The sequence below is a fragment of the Cyprinodon tularosa genome, unplaced genomic scaffold, assembly GCF_016077235.1.
Source record: "Cyprinodon tularosa strain WSP-4 unplaced genomic scaffold, ASM1607723v1 ctg39, whole genome shotgun sequence".
Lineage (NCBI taxonomy): Eukaryota > Metazoa > Chordata > Actinopteri > Cyprinodontiformes > Cyprinodontidae > Cyprinodon > Cyprinodon tularosa.
The window spans coordinates 577,482-601,869 of record NW_024039107.1 but is presented as its reverse complement, the minus strand read 5'-3'; the positions used below and the strand labels follow the sequence as shown (position 1 = coordinate 601,869).

The following is a 24,388-nucleotide window of genomic DNA, read 5'->3' as shown; positions in this document are numbered from 1 at the left end:
TTGCAAGAAAATATAGTTTGTCTTTATTTAGAAAACATGGATCTTGTTCTCGTCTCTGTTGGAACAGTATAGATTGACCCTGAGGTTCAGGTGCCTTTCGGCCCCCTATTAGGATTTTCTGGCTACGCCTCTGCTAATCTGCACTTAATACAGATCCATGCCACACTTTTCAGATTTTCCGTTTAAAGTTTCCCACAAAATCTACTTTGAGGTTAATAATTTATGTGGTAAAGTGTGAAGAAGTTGAACCGAGCCTCTAGTCTAATTTAGACTCCATCCTCCCACCAGGTGCCCCCTCCTCCCCTCAGCCTCCACCTGTCTCGCCTCCTCCGCGGCGGGCTGGCGGTGACCCAGAAAGCAGCCGTCATTCTGCAGTAATGGTATGCAGCCCGCTCGGTTCGGTCACCGGATCGGCGGCAGCTGCTGCCCCCCCGCCCCCGGCTCTATTTTCACCGCCGGATAAAGTGCCGCAGCTCGCCGGGATTCAGCGCAGAGCAGCGGCAGGATGAAGTCCCGCGCAGAGCTGGAGAGCGACACGGAGAGCTCCGATGGGGAGTCCACGGGCGACTACAGCCCGCACAGGGAGCCCGGGGAGCGGCTGGCGAAGAGCGGCTGCCCGGAGGCGGCGAGCAGGAGGAGGCGGAGGAGGAGCGGCCGAGACGCGCGGCTTTCCGGTGTTAGCAGACAGAGGCAGGCGGCGAACGCGCGGGAGCGCGACAGAACGCACAGCGTGAACACCGCGTTCACCGCGCTGCGCTCCCTGATCCCCACCGAGCCCGCAGACAGGAAGCTGTCCAAGATAGAGACGCTGCGCCTGGCCTCCAGCTACATCTCCCATCTGGCCAACGTGCTGCTGCTGGGGGAGGACTGCAGGGACGGACAGCCCTGCCTCCGCTACCAGGACAGGATCCTGCACGGCCCCCCCGCGCTCAGCGCGCCCCCCCTGCGGCCCATCTGCACCTTCTGCCTCAGCAACCAGAGGAAACAGGTGGGAGGATTTCTGCACCCATTCAGCTCCAAAAGCTATGAACTCTGTTTGGAAAAACAAAGAATTTGTAAAAAAAAAAACACCTTTCTTTGATTTAAGACAGAAAAAGGAATTCAAACAATTTATTCTGCATTGGATCTAATTGAGTTTTATTCTCTCATGATGTAACTGCAGACTTTTTAAAAAATCCACATAAAAATTCACATTCAGCCTGTGACGCCTCATTAGCAGTGGTGGTTCTAGTAAATGTTCATGGGGCACAGGCAGGACCCAATGTGGGGGCCCAAAAACTGATAGGAGCCAAAAACAGTTCAGGGTTGATCTATAATGAACCAATGGGAAAATATAGGTTTAAAAAATAAATAACTGAAGATCAGGGGTGTCAAAAGTACACACATTTGTTACTTCAGTAGAAGTATAGATACTGCTGTTTAAAAACACTCTGGTAACAGTTTAAGTATCAAGTTGACCTCTTTACTCAAGTAAAAGTGAAAAAGTATGTGCTCCAGAAACTACTTAAAGTATAAAAGTATAAAGTAACCTTTAAAAAAACAAACAGCCAGATGTCACTATATGAATTGAAAGCTCAATTTTTCGCCTATTTAAAAAATTCTCTGAGGTAGGGCCAAGGATGAGGGAGGTCTTGTTGGAGGTCTCCCGATACGCTCTCACCTGTGTCCGACCTTTCAGACATTTCAACATCTTTTTCTGAATCCTACATTGTAGCATGGCATAGACAATTCACGCTTGCAGTTTGAAGAACACCTGCTTGCTTCTGATGATTTCCTTTAGCTAACCAATGAGTGTTTGCGTTATATGACTCATCCAATTACACTAGTTTTCACTAGATGGGGATGGAGCCAATGATCTGCATTGGATGGAGCACATGATGTGAAATAAATATTTATAAAAACATTAAAAGTAAAGTTTGTTTTAAAAATGTAAGGAATAGAAAGTATAGATACTTGTGTGAAAATGTAATGAGTAGAAGTCAGAAGTAGGGAGAAAAATAAGGAATGGAGTAAAGAATAGATACCTAGAAAGTGTACTTAAGTACAGTAATGAAGTATTTGTACTTCCTGACACCTCTGCTGAAGATGGACCAGGTGGACTAGAGGCCATTGATAATAAAGCTAAACACACGTTTAAACATCATTTATGGTTCTTTATAGTATATTAAATGGGTTTTATCAGATCATTACATAATTACATAGAAGAATCCTTGGTGACTGCAGGGACAAACTGTACCCCATAAAACAGTGGTTGACTAGGGGGGGCTATGCCCCCGCTCTAGATCCACCCCTGCTCATTATTTTTGATGGAAGCTCAGTTCCAGTAATTAACTGCAGTAAACCAAAAGTAGAAAAAAGAAAAATATGGCCACTACAATTTTCTTTTGTTTTGTCTTTTTTTGCATGAGCAGAAATTATTATTTTTTATTTTATTTATTTTTTTTTTTTCCGATTTGAAAATCAGACGTTACACGACGCATATTTAGCTACGGTAATGTTATCTGAGATGTGGAGGTTGTAACAAAAAGCTCAGTAAATAGGTCAAATTTTTGTTTATTTCATTATTTTCTTGTATTTCAAACTATGAAAACAGATTTGAATTTTTTTTCGAACAATTTCACTTCACTTTAAATATAAAATACTTGTTTTTTCCCTTGTTTTTCCCACTTACACTGAAAAAAAAATAATGCAATTGTTTGGCATTTACTTAATCATACTTAGTTACTTTAAGACAATTGTTTTTTGTCCTACTCTGCTAACATGAAACAATTATGTTAAAGTAACTAAGTAAATGCTAAAAACAGTTGCATTATTTTTTCAGTGTAATTTTAATTTATAACCACTAATAGAAAGAACATAATCTTTCCAAATATGAATTTAAATATTAATGTAAACGGTAATAAATGCACTAACTAAAATGTGTTTATTAAATTTCATGTCTCGCTATAGTCATTGATATTTTTTTATATAGATATTTTTGTATATGGACATTGTGAATAAACAGCCAACTATTAACCAATCACCTTAATTTCCCCAGCCGACACCCTTATGGGTAAGAATGAAGGGTAAAATACTGAATATGCAGCAATGCAGGGCTATGATTTAAATCCTGAAATAATTTAAGTCTATAGTTCACATCTGATGCACATCTATTTACAAAGTAGAAGATGCTGCTTGGAGTTTTCTACGGCATCACACCTCTGCCAGGTTGATGCATCTGTGCAGCTCGCATCACCTTCTTCACATCATCTCCAGGCTTCCTACTCTGAGACCTGCTGCTAAAAGCAGGGATTTATTTAGATAGCAGACACCAAAAACAGATGGATGCTGGGTTGGATTTTTTAATAGCAAATTTAAAAAGTAAACAGCTAAGAACAATGTATGCTATACTGCAAAAATTCAAGTCCTACAGGGTTATTTTTTCTCAAGTGTAATTCCCTTGATTTGAGCAAGTAAATCAGACAATTTGCAGTGGAAAGGGATAAATTGCATGTAAAATGAGAAAAAAAGATCATATTTTAAGGGTAAAAATATAAATTTCATTGGCAAATTACCTTGTTTTCTTGCTTAAATAATGACAAATACACTCACGTTATTTTTTGTATGCATTTTTAGATCAATGTTTGCATTTTTGTAACCTTAGTAAGACTCATCTAAACTCGACTGTTTCTAGCAAGTGATCCAATTATTTAATCTTTCAGCAACAGTTCGGGGAAAAACATGGCAGCCTCTTTTTGCAGGAGGATATTACTCCAAGCAGCTGCAGAAAACTCCCATAACTTTTTAAACTAATTCAGAACAAAGATGGATTCTGGAGCAGAAAATGAGACTAGATGTTATTTACAGAAACAGCTTCACTAAAATCTTCTTCTCCATCTCTTTGCAGCTCAAAGATGTTGGGAAGCACTCGTCTGTGTGAAACGCAGCGGCCCCACACTGACATGGACTCCTCCAGGATGTTTACTCTCTAAACTTTGTAAATAAATATTTATTTATTTAAAACAGACTCCAGGACAAAGGAGACTAACAGAAAAGCACTTTCTCTCCAGCTTGCTGTGTTTCTGAACCTCAGTGTTTTGACTGAGGTGTAACCTGAGCCGGTTTGTGCAGCTGCACCTGGCGTGGGGCTATTTTGGTCTCCACCGATAGTACAACCTACCTCCCCCCCCCCCTCCCACACGTACCTCCTAAAAAACAGCCTGGTCACCTTCAGTGCAGTGGTTGCTGTCAGTTTACAAGTAGCTGCCTTCAGCATTAAAAGGACCTCGAGGAACCTACTGCCTGTAGTGGTGGACATCAGGAACTGCAGCACCACCTGCAGAAACATGACGAGCAATTTGCACAACAGCCTCAGAGCTTTGACACCCCATCAGCTGGAGATCTCAACATACCTGATAAAGTCTTGGAAACATTCAAATCCAAACATATTGGAGCCCGACTTCAGCAATCCGATCAAGACAGTTCTCCAACTTCTAACCAGAGAGGAAGTTGAGGTAAAGCTTTTTCACCAAGGATTTACCAACAGCATTGGCACAAACACCCCCCCAGCTTTAATTATGTGTTTACCATAAGAAACCAGTAAACAGCCCTGTTGTCTTGCAGAAGGAAGATGCTGGAATATTGGTGTGTGGAGATTTCATAAACAAAAAGTTGCCTACGGTAACTCCAATCCTCCAAACTGGAATCCTGTACCTTCTACACATGTCCTTGGTCCAACACACCTGAATCAAGTGATTAGATGATAAACAGGACTCTGGAGAATTGCACTGTATACTGAAGAGCTAATCCAGCCAGTTCTTCTTCTTCTTCTTATGAGATTTTATGGCGGTTGGCAAACTTGTGAAATGTGCATTACCGCCACCAACTGATATGGAGTAAACAGGAAACGATTCACCCCAAATAAAAAAAAAAAAAAAAAACCTGTGTAACTTAAACCAACATAATACTAAATCACATTTGCCCATATAATTTTAATTTAACTCTAGGCCATCGTAACTTTGCCAGTTTCTGATGGTCCCATCGGTCCTCCCATCATGCTTCCAACCATCTCCGAGTTCAAATCTTTAATGTCCAGATATTTTTCTGCAGCCTTCACTATTATTTTGATTTTTTCAGTTTTTTTTGTTGTCTGTGCAGTACAATTAATCACTTCCACCATGAAAAGAACAAAATTTGTCTTTTTAACAATTAGTGAGTCTTCATCAATTTTTGGAGATTTCTCTAGAGGTTTGAAATTTGCCATGTGTTGAACTGTAGGTTTGGGTTTTTCTGACTGAGAAGGGATCCTTTTTGCAGCTTCAGCATAGGTTATTCCGAGCTCAAATTTCATTTTTTTTATTTCCTCAGACCTTTTGCTTGCTTCACAACCGCGATAAGCAGCGGTATGTTCTCCACCACAATTACAGCATTTTATTTTAGCTTCTTTTCCACATTTACCATATTCGTGTTCTCCTGCACACCTTCCACACCTCTGTTTCCCTTTACAAACTGCTGCAATGTGACCGAATTTTTGGCATTTGAAACATCTCAGTGGTGGAGGATTGTAGATTTTAACATTATAGCTGATGTAACCGATGAATACTTTGCTTGGTAATTGCTCTTCTTCAAATTTAATTAATACTGATAAACTGTCAGATCTTTCTCCGTTTCTTGTTGTTTTTAACCGTTTTACTTCTTTTACTTTTGCACTGCTTATGTTTTCCAGAATCTCTTTTTCAGAAATTTTTAGAGGAACTTCTCCAATGACTCCCCTGCTGATATTTTTGTTCTCCATTAAGCTGCACTGAACTCTTATCCCGTCAATTTTGTTGATTCATATTGCTTTGCCTTGCTGGGCGCTGTCTCGGCAGTTAATTAGCAGGTCTCCACTGTACAGAATTCTGGCACCTCTGACTTCTCCAACAAGTTTATTGATGGTTTTTGTTAAGTGAACCGGATTCCAATTTGTAAAAGAGTCTGCCTGATTAACGACTTTGAATATGACTTTGAATTCATTTCGTTGTGCTGTGGAATGTATGGATTGATCATCACTGGATTGTTCTGAACTAGATTCCCCTTTAACTGATCTCTGTTTTTTCCGCTTTTTCTCATTTTTTGATGTTGCTATCTTCCAACCTTCATTGTCACTATTTCCCTCTTCCATCCCACAAGAATCGCTTCCTGTTTCCTCACTACTCACGGCCCAGGACATCTCTCCACAAGCAGCTTCAAAACACGCGCCATGCACCCTGTTTTCGACTCCTCACCGGTTATAGCTGGTTCAGGATTCGTTTTAAAGAATCTACGTTAGTAGAAAATGCTAGTGATGGGCTATCTGAAGCCAATCCAGCCAGTTGATTCCACCCATGCTCTATAGCTACTGCCCTGCACCTTCTCTGACACAGCTGAGTCTCGTTAGCAAGCCCCTGCAGAGCCGAGGCTGCAAGGCATTAGCTCTCCAGGGCTGGAGCTAAACAGTCCAGAGGCTGTTTCACAAAGCGGGTTTACTAAAAACTCTGAAGTTTTCTAAACCTCAAATCAGGGAAACTTAGTTTTCTGTTTCACAAAGAGAGTTTACTGCACCTCTGGAACGTTCTCCTCAGAGCTAACCTGGTCAGGAGCAGGTTCCCCTTCATTTAACACTGAATCCCATGTCTCCGCCCTCCTTAAAGCCAATCACATCGTTTTATTTTCTGACTTAGTCAGGAGAGATTTTTTTCCTAGTTTTGTGCAACAGTGAAACAGGTATTTAACAGAACTTGATATCAGTGAGAAAACATTGATATGTGGTAACATGGATATAGAAAACAACTGTTGAGTCAAACAGGACCAGTCCCATAAAATGGCTTTAGGCTGTGCTTCAGTCAAACTATTATATATCAAAACGGCTTGCCATATAGCAGGTGTAGATGAAGCCTAAAAAAAGTTCTAATAGATAGGACAGGTTCATCATCCCATGGGGTTCCTCCTCAGTTTGATTCTGTCTTCCATCACACAGTAAATACCAAGTGGCTGTTCAGATGCTTTGGATGTTATGATCCCAATAAATGGTTATTATTACCAGTTATCACTCCCATTGAATGGCTTCAGATTGTGCCAGTTGGCTCAGTAGGTTTTTATCACCAAGAGAATCCTATAACCCTGATGTAAATAATTCATTTTTTCCCAGGATTACTAAATCTATTTATGTGTATTGTGAGTTTAGTAGTTCTTCATGAAGTGTAAAAATAAATAAAGTCCACTATGCTCATAGTAAATGAATCAAAAAAAAAAAAAAATCTCATATCCTGTCAACTCAGTTGTAGAATATTTAATTCTTTGTGAATTAATACCGGTAATTCTTTAATAATATCGTCGTCAAACAGACATGCCATATTTGTTTTTAAAACGTAATGTGTCAAACAGACACAGTGAATTAAATTTTTTTTTTTTATTGTATGCGCAAAACTACGACAAAATTCTCCTGACTAAATAAAGAAATAAAACGCGATTGGCCGTAAGGAGAGCTGACACTCATTCACAAAACACTACCTGCTACCAACCATGTTAGCGCTGAGGAGAATGTTACCATGGCAACTGAAACAGAGGTTGAGAAAACTCTCTTTGTGAAACGGAAAAGTCACTTCTTTCAGGATTAGAAAACGTAGTCTTCAGGAAACCTGCTTCTTGAAACGGACTGCATCAGCAGTCGCCATGATAAGTGCTGTCTGAATAGTGCAGCTGGTAAGGAAGGAGGGAGAAAGAGGAAATAGGATGCTTTCTAGCTTCAATCCGTTTGGCAAAAAGACTCATCGTTCCTACCTGTTGCTAAGGAGCTATACGGAATCCCACAGCTCCTTTCTTCACTTGTACTCTGTGGGAAAACATGCCAAATCGTCCCACCTTCATATATTTTGTGTTTTATGACAACTGTTTACTACATTTTTGTAACTTTTGTTTTTTGTAGTTCTTTGTCAGAGGGCTGTAGCATCATCCATGTGCATTTCTATTGCTTAATGATGTCCATAAGGCTGTCTGGATTCTCTACACAGGTCCGCAGCTCCTTTTCTTCCCATGATAGAGCCCTTACTGTTAATTCATATGAAACATGACGGGATAGCAGCTATGATTTGCTGTATTCGGACTGAGCCCGGTGTATCTGGGACGGACTGGTGACCTGTGTTCCCTTTCTGTCAGATTAGGTACCATATGGGGATTAATCCATTTCTTAAAATGTTTAATCCATGTGGGTTATTTTTCTAAATTAGATTAGTTGTTTCTAAAAAATAACTGATAAAAAATTTCCCCAATGAAATTAAGATGCTAATATTACTGCAGTATAAAGGAAATGGTTAATTCCTGGCTTCCAAACTCTTTATCCACCTAATAAATGGCAGGTTTATGGTAGTTTGGTTTTTTGGTTTACCAGAAAATCTGTAACGGTGAGAAATGTGACGATTCTAACTTATAGCATATTTCTTCTCTAAAGCATTTTTCCCCCCATGATTTCATCGTAAATAGTTTTGACATATTAAGCTAAGGTGCTAAAACAGTTAGCTCAATGTTGCACAGTCACTTTAACAGCACAGCTCACCGATTCAGCTGCCTTTTGCACTTTAACGGAGAATTTAAAAAAATGTGAAATTAAACTCATGTGGATCTCTTGCTATGTACAATACAGAATTAAATTATTACAGGGAAACTGAAATCTCTACCTCAGACCTGCGTTTTAAATATGAAGGTCTACCTCTGACGACTGCAAGAAGTACTTGAAAGCCAGACATGTCTGTCCTTTGCACATTTAGTGATTTTAATTTTTTCACATTTTAATTTTTTTACCAAGAAAATAAAAACTGTCATTGTGTCTTTGCATATTTCTTTTCAATAAAAATATGTTATTTGTTCTTTTTTTGACTCAAGTTTCATTTTAATGGTATTTCAGTAATTAGGAAAGTTGGGTTTTGGATCAAGGTAGATGAGTGTTTGATTATTCTGAATTTGATTTTTTTTTTGGCCGCTCAAACTGAGCCTGGTTCTGCTGGAGGTTTCTTCCTGCTCAAAGGGAGTTTTTCCTCTCCACTGTCGCTACAAGCATGCTTAGTGTGAGGGATTGTATTCAGATCAATGAGTCGATGCAATCAACTGGTTTTCATTAGATAGAAAACTTTGAATCAATTTGACTGTATGATCTGGTGAACTGTAAAGTGCCTTGAGATGACATGTTGTGAATTGGCACTATAGAAATAATTTTTTTTTTTTTTTTACAAGAGTCAGATTTTCTGGCCTCCTGTGATTAAATAAAACAAAGTAAATCATTTTGAAAATGACAGTGAAATTTAAAACCCTTTTTAACTGAAATTCTGATTATAGATCATAGACACCTGATTCCACCCCTATAAAATGTGAATATATCTCAGAAATCATCTAATACTTTGTTACTTTTTGCAATGTGGTGTTCAGGAAGACCTGGTTCCTTTGATTGTTAATGTCAGGTTGTTCATGTGAACATCAGCAAATCAACATTTCCAGACCAGTTAGTTGCACTTTATTTTCTCCCCATTATATCTATTTGTTAAAGGTAACTGATGCATTTACAAAACACAGGAGTTCTAAAGCCGATTTATTGCCCCATTTTGGTTTTTGATCCAAGGAAACAGGATCTTGTAGTCATGAAGCAGGTTAAAAATAAGCAGTTAAGTGTGTCAGATCTGCCTTACGCCGGAGCAGCGTTCCCCACAGAGGACCCTTAAGGTTCAGTATCCTGCATCTTTTAGATGAGGCTCTGCTTCAACAGGACGGTCAAGTATCCAGGTCATTAGCAGGACTCTGGAAAACCTGTTTAGAGTTAATTCTGCAATTTGATTCAGATTTGGAAGCAGGACACAAAAACCTCAAGGATCTGAATTGAGTAAACCTTTCAAAATCAGATTTGTGTGAAAAACAAACACCTAAGCTAAGGTTTCAGCTGAGAAAAGTACATTTACAATAATGGACCTGTGAAAGTCTGGCTGTTTTAATTTTAAGGGTATTCAACCCAAGAAAAAAAAAAAGCAGACAGTGATGTGCATTGTAGACATTCAACAGGTTTGATTTGACTAAAGTTTTGTCAGTATACGGTAATATAAAATGGTTTTGTTTATGTTACTTAAATTAATGTGAACTTTCTCTTGCAAGTGTCCATTTCTCCACAACTTAAAAAAAGGCTTTAAAGTATGGAGGACCAATTCTGCCATATTTAAAATTACAAAAATTAATAAATGTTCAATAAATAAACAATAATTGCCCACAAAAATCCAAAAAATAAATGTAGGTAGAAATAAATTATACAGTGAGACAAATTTATACATCTTTTAATTAGCTTCTTTATTCTCCTTGTTAATAAGCTTATTTGTCAATCAATCCTCAACACCCCTAATTTGCATAATGAGGCAGAAATAGATACAGAAATTAAAAAAACAGGCAGAAATAGCACATAGATTATGACAATAAATGGGTAATTATTACAAAGATAAAGAAGCTAATTAAAAAGATATACATCTTTATGTCTCATTGTATAATTTAATTTCTGCCAACATTTTTTGGGGGGCAATTAATTGTATGCTTATTTCTGTATCTTTAAACACAGCAGAGTTGGTCCTCCGTATAAAACATGCTCCTCATTTATCCATTAGTTTGATCTAACATTTACTTCAGCGCATTAAAACGGCCGACCTGATTCAGGAAAAAAATAAATAAAAATACCACATCAAGAAGCGTTTCAATAATCTTTATTCATAAAAAAGTCAAATTGGTTTATATCAGATTAAAGAAAGTATAAACTGACGATAATCAGGTAGCTGGCGAGGCATCTTACAGGGCAGGGGGGTACGTTTCTTCAGACGGACTGACCAGAAACAGGAAAGAAAATGGAAACAAAAATAAACTGAGCTCTCCAAAGAAATAAAATTAAAAAAATAAGTAAAGTTCAAGGAAAGCGGGACAGGAAGAACTTTGGCAAAACTGATTTTACATTTGTCAGCCTTGAGGTGGCACGGCTTGAACTTAAATAGAAACCCCACCCCGCTTCAGGATGGAGGCGCAGATCACCATGATTCCCAGTTACAGGAGGCGTTGGAAATCAATCAGGAGGGCAGAAATCATGGTCTCCTGACTCCCCGGGGGAGCAGCGATGCCTCAACGGTTTACTTTGAAATGTAGCTTAGATGTTTCAGTGGTGGAAGTGAGTGTTTGTGGAGATAAATCAGTAACAGGAGGTAGAAGAGGAAGGGTCAAGACATTCTACTGCTCCTGCTGCTACAAAACAAAAACAACCAAAATGGGAAAAAAAAAAGAAGAAAAGCTTGTCTGGCGATGAAGGTTTCAGTCCGCCTCCTCTTCATCCGATTCAGACTCTGCAGAGAACAAAATAAACATATTGGAAGTTTATTAAAAATAAAAAACAGTCTCTTAAAACTAGAGGATTTTGTGATTCAATCCTTTAACCTTTATTGTTCCGTCTATCCTTCACAACAGAAGCTTATCAGCTTCCTGATTGTTTTAGCTCATTATCATTGGGACAAACACCAGATCATGATGCTGCCACCACCATGTTTCAATGGAAGTATGATCTTACCAAGTTCAGATTTTTGTTAACTGAACCAAACTAGGATGTTTTCTGAAGAAAATGCAAAGTAGATTCATTTTCTCTTTACTAAGGCTAATTTTGGAACCAAATGAGATCCAAACCTTGAAAGCAGGCATAAGGAAACTTGTCTGGTTAAGGAACTTTATGTCAATAACTATCAGGTTAATTACTGATACATCTCTTGACCAGAATATATTTATCATAAACTTGTTCAAATCAAACATTTTCAGGAGGCAGAACACAAACAGGAACCTGAGCTTGTGTCTGTAGAAAGGTGAATCTCCATCTAGATGAACTGGTACCAATGGTTCTGATGGGATTAAACTAGAGATGGGTCCAGCAACAGCGATGCCCATAGACACTATCGATACGCGTGTTGTTTCCAGAAAGTCATGTGACCGATACAGGAGTTGTTTCTAACCGACTGACTCACTAAACTGTGTTTAAAAGCGCATCTGTCAACATGATGCATTTGTTTAAAAAAAATAAAAAAAAAAAGTCTAATTTTTTGCAGTTTATCATTAAAATTATAAAGAATTTTGGAACAGCCTAAAAAGAGGAAAGTTTCAGCTGTTTCCATTTTAATTTTCTCGTTGCGTCATCCTTTTCCTATTATCACTCAATTTATCTCAAGTTAAAGTTAATTTCAAATTGACTCTTAGTTTATTTACTGTTTTTACTGTACTTATTGTTTTAAAAATATGTTTTAAAACCCTAGTCCACAAGCATCCTCATTCATATTTCCCCCTAATTTTCACCTTATGATATATGTTTACATTCATTGGCTGAATCTATAAATAGCAAAAATATTTTCCATTTAAACAGATCTGAAATATAACCTACAAGAGCTTAAATGATATCATTGCACTAGATCATCAAATTAATTCAGTTTAGTCTGTCCAATAAGCTGCCTGTAGTGTCTTTAAATGTCCAGCAGGTGTCAGTATTCTGTGAGACAGTATCAACGCAGTATTGATACAGTTTGGCTTCAAAATGACTAAATAACCATCACTAAGTTAAACTGACTCAGGAAAACTTGCTCTTCACGCTTTAAGAGGAATTGGGAAGTTTAAAGAGGTTGAAGCAAAGAGAAGTTTTCCATGAGTTTTGCAGAGAACTAAACGTTTTTTTAAGGGCCTGCATGACATTAGATGAACAAATAATTTTTGTTTAAATGGTCTGAAAAGATGCAACAGGAAACTGTTCATTGACCAAAAATATAATTTTCTTTTCAATGCTATAAGGCACCAGGACTAAAGAAAGTTGGGTGGTTTTCTGCATTATATAATGCTGTGATTTCATAAGAATATTATTCTGTTACTGTTTGCAGGTTTCAGCAAGAGACGCCTTTAATTCAGAGACGCTTCAACATGTCCCGTTGGCTAAGTAACTCATTTTAATTTCTTTTGGGACTGAGACAGCGGGAAATCCTCATTCCTTTAGTTAGGTAGATGCGATTAATATGAGTTCATCTTTGCAAAGATGCCTAATGCACGACACGGTTCTATCTCCACTTCCTCTTCAGTTTTTTCCTCATCAGTTCAGTAAAACAGACCAATGTATTTTCTTCAAATTGAAAGCAACATGCTTCCATGCCACAAAGTACAGACTTGAACGCTACCTGGCTTCCTGATTCCTTCTACTGAAGGATCATAACTGACTCCAGTGCTCTAAAAATGGAAGTGTGGAGGTGGTTACCTTCCTCGGCGTTCTTCAGCCACTCTACGAATTTCTTCATCTGCTCGAGAAAAACGCTCTTCCCCTTGGCGAGGTGGGCTTCAGAGTACCACTTCAGTATGGCCTCTTCACTCAATACGTCAGCTGGGGGGCAGAAGGAGAACAGACGGGTTCAAAGTCTCACAGAGCACCGCATTAACCAGACACACACCAGGTGGCGCGTCTAGAACAGCATTTTAAGCATCGGGTCACAGCAGAGCAGCTTTAGGATGGAAATAGTTGGGTAAAAAAAAAAAAAGAGAGTGACTGCCGACCTTTGTAGAGGAGCACCACGATCTTCTGAAAAGCCTTCATGAAGTGGATGTTATCGTAGCAGTACTCCTGGATCTTCAGCAGCAGGCTGACCTCAGACAGACCCTGGGAGGTGAAGGCTTTCAGCAGAAGGCTGTATTGCTGCAACGAGGAACATTGCTCAGAGTTAAACACAGGGTTTATACAGGAATGCTTAGAAATAATTTTTATGCCATCAACAAGTACCCTGGATTCAAACACACACCTTCAAGTGTTTGATGGCTTGTTCGGTCACCAGCTCTTCCTTCTTGTTCCACTCTACGCAGCTCATCAGGCTGGTCCAGATGATGCTGATCATGGCCTGCTCAGAGAGGCTGGACTTCTTCATCTCCTCTCTGGTGAAGGCGATGATCTGAGATGCAAACAACCCGCAGGTTAAAGCACCGTCGCCGGTTTGCTGAATCTCTTAAAGGAATGGTGAAAGCTCACCTCCTTCTGAGGGTCGCCGCGGGACATCATCTCCTGGAGCTCCTTCTGCAGCTCCTTGCGGGCGCCGATGGATTGCTGGTTGCGGGCGAAGTCAGACAGCTCCTTCAGCCCGGCGTCGGTAAAGTACTTAGAAAAATGCTCACAGCTCCTTTTGTTGGCAGGGAAAAGTTCCTGCAGGAAAAAAAAAGAACAATGTCACCAAGTAGGAAAAAAAACTTTGACAAATCATAAAATCAGCTTTTGTGATGCAATAATTTCATAACTTGTAGATAAAACAAACTTGGGTTCATAAATACTCTAATTTCAACTCCTTCACCCCTAAAACTTTTCAAAATGGTCTGAAGAGGGGCTCACGTTTCCACAGCAATTGATTATCAGAATCATCTCGGCATTTTAATCTCCGACAGTCACGTTCCTTTTTGTTAACACAGAGGGAATGGGAAAGAGTTCTAAACCCCACGCCAATAGAGCAATCACTAATTCAACCCCAAAAAGGTGAAGGAGATCAGAGGCGGATCAAAAAGTTATACAAGATGTTTTTGTCCATGAACATTAGTGGATCCACTTGGACAAAAAGATTGGAGGCAGAGATGGCCAACAGTATTTCTGATGATATGTGGGAAGAAGTCTGGAATGAGGCACATCGAGCTACAAGCTCAAATAGATGGTGGGATTAAAAACGGAAAACTATCAGCAGATAATTCAGGACGCCAGACATAGTAGCTAAGATGGATCCTAAAGTAACAAGTCTGTGAAACTGTGGCTCTGCAATCCCCAATCATACACGTTCTGGTCATGCTCCAAATTGCAAAACTTTTGTGACGTGTACAAGGCTTAAAACTAAACCATTCAAGAGGTTATCACCAAGGATGAAACGGTCGCAATATTCAGTATTTTTCCAGTTCGGCTGAAAGGACGGCCAAATTACAGCGGCCCTGGAATGCATCACAATTAAGTGGAAGCAATCGAGTCGCCTTCCTACAACTCATGGGTGCAAATTGTAAGGGAAATATACAAAATGGAAAAGATAACATACTCGTTAAGACTCCAAAAAAGACATTTTCGGCCAACGCTGCGGTCCTGTGGAAGATTTACTCAAGTAATCAAGTCTTACAACTCAATTGTATTTTATTTTTTTCTAGATTATGTTACATAGACCTTCTGAGGTGAATTCTTGTGCTAGGTTTGTATGGTGAAGCTGAGACCGCAATTATGATGCTGAAACTGCAACAGGGTCCCTAAAGCGTAAGGCAAGTTAAATTCAACGCCGTTTAAAATTAAAATTTACGACCAACTTGACAATAAACACAAGAAAATTGGGTAGTAACAAATTTACCCTAAATGTTTATTTTAACATAAACCATTACTTTCTGGCCCAGTAGATGGGTTTCCATATAGGAAGAAAGCTAAAAACATATTTTGAGGGAAAATAACAAGAGTCAAGAATTCAAAAAAAAAAAAAGCCAGAATTCTAACTTTTCCCATATTAAACTGAAAAAATGTTTAAAAATCAGTTAACCCTTTTAGGCCTGTCACTCAAAAGTCCGCCTGGCATTTTTTTTACTTGTTTAAGGTAAAAAGTAGGAAGAAAAAGTCCTGTGGCCAAGTGCTTCAGCACATTTTTCCAGAATAATTTAGAGCTTTCAATAAATGCATTATTTTACATTATTCTTGATACTAAACCACTATTAAAACTGTTTGATATCAAGAAAAAACAAAAATCGGAATTAGATTTTGGAGATTTTATGCAAATAAAACACTGCATTTGAACACGAAGTACAGATTTTGCATCACAAATTGACAATTTCAACACTATAGAACATATTTACAATATTTTTTTCATTCTCAATTATTTTTACAAATAAGAAACAGACTAACAATTAAAACTATTTACAGGCGATTTTCCCCTCTCTGCATTTCTCCTTATTTTCCTGGGCCTTGGTGGTATTCCCAGAAGCAATTTCTGTCCACCTGAAGGCACAAGCCCACATTACAGAGCTCACAACTCCAGGCTGTGCTTCTCTGACAAAGCTTGCAGCGCCGTCTCCCCATGCTTGCTCTCTCAGACTTTGCCTGCTTGTTGCTGCTGCATGGGACTGGTAGATGTTTTTTCCCAGCTTCTTTTTGTGGCTCGTCATAAAGAGGAACACCTAGGAGGTGTGCTGCCAGCTCCTCCTGGAAACTTTGTCTGGTCTTCTGCTTGCTTCTCATTGTACAACACTGATCCTTGTGAATAACAAAGGAGTTTGTCACAGCGATGTCGACCAAATGTTGGAACACAGTGGTGACCCACCTTTTTGTTTTGCGGTGGATAGAATGTGTCCCAACCATTTGGTCCGATGTGTCCACCCCTCCCATGTATTTATTGTATTCTGTCACAGCAGTGGGCCTGGGGACAGCGACCTGTACTTTCCCATCAGGTGACTTCTGCCAGCGCTGAACAGAGTCTCCAGTGTAAACAGGGTGGATGGTGGAGCACATCGAGACCTCCCTGGTGTCCATCCATTTTACAAAAAGAAGCTCCCCATCCCTGATCCACCGGATGCTGCCTCGTGGGGACTTTTTGGTGAGGGCATTTTCAGTGGTGGTGGGGACACCAACTCTTCCCTGCCTGTATGTCCCGCAAGCGCCAAATCCCTGCTGCCTCAGATGTTTGAACAGGACAGGACTGGTGTAAAAGTTGTCAGTGTAGACAATGTACCCAGAGCCCAGGTACTCTTTTTTTCACTAAGGTGGTCACAACATCGAACGACAGCCCCTTTCCCGATGACACGTTAGATTTTCCAGTGTACAGCTGGAAATCCACCGTGTAGCCATTTTTTATCAGCCAATACAAAAAATTTCAGGCCCCACTTTGTTGGCTTGGCTTTCATATACTGTTTGATGCTGAGCCTGGCTTTGGTCGAAACCATCCTCTCATCTACTGCAAGGTGCTGCCTTGGGTGGTATAAGGCACGGCACCTTGTCCCAATCATCTCCATCAGTGGCCTGACCCGGTGGAGAGGGTCATATGTTTCTGTGCCCTTTAGTTTATCATTTTGCTGATCCTCCTCTGGGTCACTCATTCTAACATTGGCCAAAATGGCCAAGAACCGGTCTCTGGACATGATGGTAGCTGGTGTTTGAAGACTGAAAATACTTCCAGTCCGCCAAAAATCTCTGATTTTTGGCAGGCGGCTGATTGACATGTAGAGCAGCATGCCAATAAATTTCTTCAGTTCCCCTGGACTTATTTCAGTCCAGGAGAACTTCCTCCCTTTCTCCAGGTTCCTGGCTGCCCCCTTGTTTGTAAAATCACAAACTAATGTGAGGACTTCATTGTCAAAAAAGTACTCAAAAATTTCACCTGGTTGTGGATTTCCTACATTTAGAGGGGGTTGAACACCAGGGATTCTTTTGGGGAAGAACCTTAGGGGTTGAAAGCCTTTCTCATCAGGCTCTTCATGGGTCTTCCACCTTGGATGATGTGGGGAACGGCTGCGGTGCCTCATACTCCCAGCATGGACCCCAGCAGACCCTCCAGAAGGACCTCCAGAAGGACCTCCAGAAGGACCTCCAGAAGGACCTCCGTCTCTTCTACTTCGCCCCCTTGGAGCCAGCTGCTCTTCATCAGAAAATGTTCTAAAAACAGTAAATATACAAGTTTGTCACAGCAATGACAGCTTTTATTTATAGTAGTAAATAAATAAAGTTGGTCTCAAATCCACACTAAGCAATAAAAAAAGTCATAGTAAGCTACACATGAATACATGAAGAGTGTGGGGCTGTACTTAGGAGTGTCATATATAGTGAGCAAAAGTGCACTTTTACACAAAGTAAATATTGATGAATATTATAATAACTTATACTTTTTTTTTTTTTTAATACTCTCTAAACTATTCCAAAAACAAAATAAAATTGAAAATAAATCTATAAATACATCCAATTATGTGTACCAAGTAAAAGCTATTATCCATGAAGTAACAAGCCCCATTCATTCAGAAATAAAATTCAAAACGTTATTCAATGATCAAACATTACCTTTCTTCAGAAGAAAAAACTGGATCTCCTTTTTCAAACACAAAACCATCCAGGAACCTCCTCGGTTTCTTTTTATCTCTTGAAGGACATTTGTTAGTCATATTATCATGCGCTTCACTCTGACTCTCCGCTCTGTCGCTCATCTTTTCCTCCTCACTCTGCACTCTTCGTCCGTGCAGCAGAGGGAGACAGACTAACATTCGCGGGCTTCCTGCAGCGGCGGGAAGTCAATTACCGTAATAACACTATGCATGTCTGAAAGTGCAATTTATTTTCTTTCAAAGACAGTTTGAATTTTTCTGATAGCGCAAACCGTCGCAGAGTTACGGTAAGTTGAAGTTGGCTTGTGAACTGTGTCGCGGGCGACACGTTCGGTTTCAAAGGGTTAACTTTACAGTGGCCCCAATCCTCTTCCGTACCATACTTTCATCAGTGGCGTACCGCCAAACATTATCTGGAGATTGGGTTCTACTGGCGCTGTTGTTGTGAGAGATGCTGTGGAGGCGTTGCAGAGACAAGGATGGAAAAGAACGGAGAAATACCTGCTGCTTCTCCATAATTTCATTTTGACGCTTTGAGTTCCACGCTTCACATGTGTCCCCACTGCTTTGCTTCATCTACATTCCCTGGCAGAGGTTTTAACCATGCAGAAAACTCTTGGATAGCCTATTTTTCGTTGAATTTAAAACTTCCCCATGTTGTCCATTTAAAAAGTTTGTTTTTATTGGTTCCGCTATTAGGATGGGACCAATGACGGTTACAGTGAGCGGTTTGGTAAATGTAAGAAAAATACTGTCAATATTTTATTTTTGGATATGGATTACAAAATGTGGTAACAATTTTAAGACCAATGAAAGACTGATTTAAGACATTTTAATACCAATTAAGGCCTTGATTTTATATTAATTTTAAGACTTTTTAAGGATCTGCGGGAACCCTGTGTAAAACTTCATGCTGGGACAGTTAATCTTTGGCATCTCTGTTTTAAAATCAATAAAATGTAACTAATTTTCCCTCAAAAGGATTTACGCTTTTAATCCCCTCTGCATCTATCCAAACCTGGAGACAAAGAGCCCCATGGGAGATCTCACCATCAGCCTGTTGTCCATGCCCACTTTGCGGAGACTACCAGCAACAGAGTTGATGTCTTTCTCGTTGATCCATGACTTGAACAGCTTAACAGCAAAGGCTGCAGAGACGCCTGTAAACAAAGAGGTAGGATAAAGTCAAACCCAGAAACCAGAAGCTCACCGTTCGCCATAACACCCCAGCGGGCGATTCTCACCCTCTTTGACGAGGTTTTCGTTGTAGAGGCTGATCAGGATGGAGGCGGATATGCTGCCGTTAGCCAGCAGGATGCCGGTCAGCATGGCTAGTTTGTTGCGCTCAGACTCAGTGAAACCCTTCAGAAACAGCAGCAACTGCAAACAGACAGAAGTTTAAAAGGTGGACCAACACCCCCAGTCAATGCTATTCTGTTATCATCTGGATCGGATCAAAATGCTGAACCAACTCCTGTGAGACTGGGTGTCGAGTTGCATCCATAATCCACCTGATCTATAAACAGCTCCGTAAACAAAGCAACAGTTTGTGTTTCAGCCGCAGGCTTCCTGTCTAAACTGCTCAGCTCATGCAGATAACAGATTAATCCCTCTGGTTCTTCCTCACCTTTTTGATCTCCTCTTCGAAACCCTTCTCCAGGTACTTGTAACGCCTGATCAGCTTGTTAAAAACCTGTTACGTGAGAAAACAAACATCATTAACAACGACCCACAGCTAATATCAATAACAGCAGGCCGCTTCACCCCATAACCCTTTACCTGAGCATATGCTTGCATTGTCTCCAGGTCTTCCTGCGCCGTAAAGAGGCAGAACTCGGTGCGGGTCATGTCGTCAGACAGAGTCCCGCCTGGGGCTGCAGGAAACAGAAAGCCTAGGTTTAGATTGGAAACCACATGATAAACAACTTAAAAGTTGACTCTAAACCAGCAATGACTTACCCAGCATCCCGCCGGCCACCAGGATGTCGAACAGTGTCTCTGCATACCGGCGGTAGTCAAGTTTGGCGCCAGAGGCATCAAGGAACTTCGCGACCGCCTCCAAATCAGTGCCAGTTTGATTCAAGCCTTGTACGATACTTTCTTGAAAATGAGTAGGGTCAAATCTCTCCTTTTCATCTGAAAGAGAGAAAAAACAAAAAGCGTTTAACCAGATGTGCAGAGAAGGAAGGCCTCCAGGAGAAAAGAAGATCTGCCAAGCTGATAGAGATTACCTCTTTTCCTCGTTTTGAAACGCTGGCCGGTTAGCGTTGGCTTTTGCTGCTTTTGATTATTCATAAAAGACACCTGGGAAGAGTGAAAGATGGTGGTTAGACTCCAATTACACAAACTACAACTGAATGGACTCCTCCCTTTAATTCTAGATGCATCTGAAAACTTAAAGGCAGCAGATTTTAGATTAAAGTGTGAAACATCTCTGATCAGTTTCAAAATAAAGGAAAATGCAAAAGACTAGGATATGTCATTCACAACGACAACAAACTGATCTGGATGCTCCCTGTGAAACACAGATGGAAATTTATCAGAATGAACCACCAATAAGTTGAATTAACTCAAGATGTGGGCAGGCAGAGGAGACACCAAGGGAAACCAGAACTTCCTGCCTGGAAGATTCGATCACTGCGCCTCTAATGCATAAGACTTCAACCAATCAGCTTTCACAGCGTTTTACGGGCATAAATCCAAAAGTTTCTTTAATTTCTCAGTCACTGTGATTATTAAATTCTGGCTGCAAAATATGCCAAATTGTTAATCCAATAATTATCGCTTTCTAAAACCAAGGTTTTCAAATCAGGCTGATTATTATTATTATGACAGCAAACAAACACTCCCAGATAAAGCTCTTCAAAGCTATAACGTGCTTTGAAACCTACAACAACAACAACAAGTATGCTAGCTCGATGCTTACAATTATTAAAAACAGATACTTTAGCCTTTCCATTTTTATTTAAACGCCTCTTCATCATGTTTACTCCGTTTTATTCAAATAATTTGTGATAACTATAAGCTGTTTCTACTAAAATTCAAACCAAGATATTAAGTGTATTTTTCAACCAATTAAAAACCTATTTCTTAGAGCAACTCTGTAAAGTTGCTCTAAGAAATAGGTTGCATCTAACAGTGTTTAAGTGTTGGCATCTAAGATTACTAATATTAATAAGAAGAAAGGTACAACAAATTAGATAATTTAGCTGATTTAGATATTATTAAGCCAAATTATAAATACTAACTAGTTTCTTAATGTTTGGACTTTTAACGAGACTTGATCTAATACCCTAAACAAGGAGTCTTCAATGTTTTCCAGGCCAAGGACCCCCAAACTGATGGTGAGATGGAGCGGGGATCCCCTAAAAATATATATTCTATGAAATTGTGTTCTATCAAACTGGCCTTATAGTCACAATATTACATATGGAGTAATTTAACAAAAGTAATGTCTCCCTGGGATTATTAAAGTATTTCTGATTCCTGGTTGATGGGACAGGTGTGGTGAATGAAACGGTGTCCAGCTTGAAAGAGCTCTCGTGCGCCACTGAAGGTGTGCATTGATGACTGAAAGACATCTTCTGCCTCCATTTATCTTTTTACTACAGTGTGTTGAATTCATGTTAATGTGGATTTAAAGACATTTCAATTAGTGGAAAACATTGCAGGGGGGAATATAAAATAAAAGGTTTAGGTTACAGCTATTCTATTCCCGTTTGACCTCTTTTCTCTGGTTAATTAATCTCAAAATATAAGTCATGTTCTTTGAATTTTAAATGTTAATTCATATTTCCAAAAATAGACAAATACTTGTTCATTATTAGATATTTTTTGTGTCAAATCTTGATATTCTTTCTGACTTTTTGAAGAACTAAAAAAAAAAAGTTATGAGTCTATGTTTCTGTTCTTACTATTAAACTTATTAGAACAACAACGACAATTTTTTGGTAAGATTCTAATGCTAATGTGTATTTAAAGACATTTCAATTAGTGGAGAAAAATTGCAGGGGGGATACATAGAAAAATGTCTAAACCAAAACTTTCGGCTCTAAACAGATACTTTTTTATAGGTTTTTAAATGTTCTCCCAGATTTAATGGATATTTTCCATATACCTACACAGTGACATGGCATAAACCCAACGTTGTTTCCGTTTAATGTGAGGTTGTAGTATGCACAGGTGACAGATGTCCCCACCTGATCACAACATGGCCACACACCTGCGATCTCAAGTGGAGTTTGCTCTGTTCTCATTGTTTCTAAGAGCTCTTTCCACCGTCAATGCTTCTAGTAAATATATTTAACTTAAATTCATATGAAACAGTGATTTAAAAACATGTTTTACTATTTCCCTGCGTGGATGTCTTAGACGCGATGCTTTTAAACCGCTGAACAAAAGGAAGAAGGTCCAGACAAAAGGCGAAGCTGGGAGGTAAAATGGAGCTGGTGGGTGTTGGGTCGTGATTTCGATCTACTTGCCTTTTTTCGGCGTTTACATTAGAAATGACGCGAACCAGACGCGAGGACAGCTCAGGGGCATCCCTGATCCATCTAATTAGTTATAATCTGGGATCATTTTAAAACCAAAGTCGGCTAACTGGAGAGGGATTAGCCCGGGCTAGCTCCGGGCCTCACCATGCGCAGGGCCGCTGCTCCATAGCCAGGCCTGCTAGGCTACTAACCCGGCTTAAACCGCTACTAAATTCCGCTTCCCATGCTTATTCATACATATAAAACAGTTTTACATCCAAGCACTACCTCTCCGCCAGATGCCACGACCAGGCGTGACGTTTTAACGGTAAACGTCTTAAATATAGTGCTAATGCTAATAGCAAGCTAACTAAACTGGAGGAAACAGGATTCGCCCTCCGGCGGAGCAAAAAAACCCCGGCTCTGAAAAAATCCTTTTTAAATTATTACAACTACAGCATTAACATGTCACTGGGCCGACTGGACAGCCCGTGATTTGGATAATGGCTGACAGCGGACACCAAGAGTACTTACCGAAATTAATGCAGATAAAAAACGGTTGTGAACCAGGGGAAGTAAAGCAAGTGTCGTCTCTCACAGCGGCCCAAACAAAAAGACCTTCCCGTCAGGACTCCATATAGCTCCGCCCACCGCGCATGCGTACAGAGAGGAAGAGGTACGTCACAAAATATAGGCCCATTTTGAACAGTGAAAGGGAGGAAAATTTGAAAAAAAAAACAACGATTTATTTTTAATATAGATATTAAAAGTAAACCTACACCAACAACAAGTATCACAGCTAGGCAGCTGGATGCTTACAATGACAAAAACACCCATACAGACCCCATCAATTTGAATCAAACCTCAAAATCAACGTTTAGTTTTAAATCTGTCTATTTTTTATGTCCAGTGTAAATTGATATGATCAACTTCTTTACAGATTCATTTTTTTTTTCATGACTTTTTGCCTTATTCCAATATTTCAGATCAATCTGACAGAGACTGAGTCTAAAAGGAACTATTTATCAAGTAAGATTTTTTTATATATTTTTTGCTTATTTTTTGGCATATAATTCAAAAAGCTCAGAGCAATGTATTCATGAAGTATAGATGTAATAAAAACTCAAAGATGCCATTTTGAAAAAATTGTTCAATCATAGCTGATTTTGAATGATTCCAGTGGGAAAAACTAAACATTTTACATTGTCATTACCTACTTTTATCAATAATCATTCTGCAAAAAAATATATTTAAATCTACCAATATCCACATTTAATGAATTTTTAAGTTATAGAGTAGTTATTTATCTATGATTTCACTGAAGACTCCTAGATGACTTGCAGAGGCACATCATTTAATCTTTACCCCATATAATTGAACATTTAGTTCAGAAAAGAGCACGAATTCTGTATGTATTATCTTTAATGTTCGTATATTGATGTGCATAATTAACCGCAGTGTTTCTGTTGTCATAAAATATGTAAATGTTTAATAAGTTTGTTTAATAAGTTTGAACATTCCCCTTCAGAGTTTTACTCTTGCCACCGCCAGTATTAGAGGGAAACTGGAACTGGGTTGCAAAGCAATCAGGGAATTAGCAGAGGAGGCAGAGAAGTGCTGTTTTTGGCGGTGGCTAAGGAGAAGAAATAGGAGGTGGGGGTGCAACACCTAGGGAATCAGCAGGGGGTGGCAGTGAGAGATCCGTTCCGCCACCAAGAGATGTACTGGGGTTAAAGGAGCGAAGCGTCCATGACTCAAGCCCAGGGGTGTACAAGGCACACTTGTTTAAACCAGTCTGCAGCACTGAGATCTAACAG

General features: G+C 39.6%; 2 protein-coding genes across 2 annotated transcripts; one reads left to right on the top strand and one right to left on the bottom strand.

Moving 5' to 3' along the window:
* The first annotated feature begins 359 nt into the window (after nt 1–359).
* On the top strand, nt 360–4,794 carry si:ch211-246m6.4 (basic helix-loop-helix transcription factor scleraxis). The gene is made up of 2 exons (XM_038297503.1): nt 360–988; nt 3,887–4,794. Exons 1-2 carry the CDS (start codon nt 506–508, stop codon nt 3,917–3,919), a joined length of 516 nt encoding a protein of 171 aa, XP_038153431.1. The 5' UTR covers nt 360–505; the 3' UTR covers nt 3,920–4,794.
* A 5,913-nt stretch (nt 4,795–10,707) lies between these two features.
* On the bottom strand, nt 10,708–23,246 carry bzw1a (basic leucine zipper and W2 domains 1a). Its single transcript, XM_038297521.1, has 12 exons — nt 23,106–23,246; nt 20,331–20,403; nt 20,059–20,235; nt 19,879–19,973; nt 19,727–19,792; nt 19,344–19,479; nt 19,150–19,259; nt 14,039–14,209; nt 13,815–13,961; nt 13,573–13,711; nt 13,280–13,402; nt 10,708–11,348 (listed from the first exon to the last, which is right to left on the bottom strand). Exons 2-12 carry the CDS (start codon nt 20,392–20,394, stop codon nt 11,317–11,319), a joined length of 1,260 nt encoding a protein of 419 aa, XP_038153449.1. The 5' UTR covers nt 20,395–20,403; nt 23,106–23,246; the 3' UTR covers nt 10,708–11,316.
* Nucleotides 23,247–24,388: the final 1,142 nt, after the last annotated feature.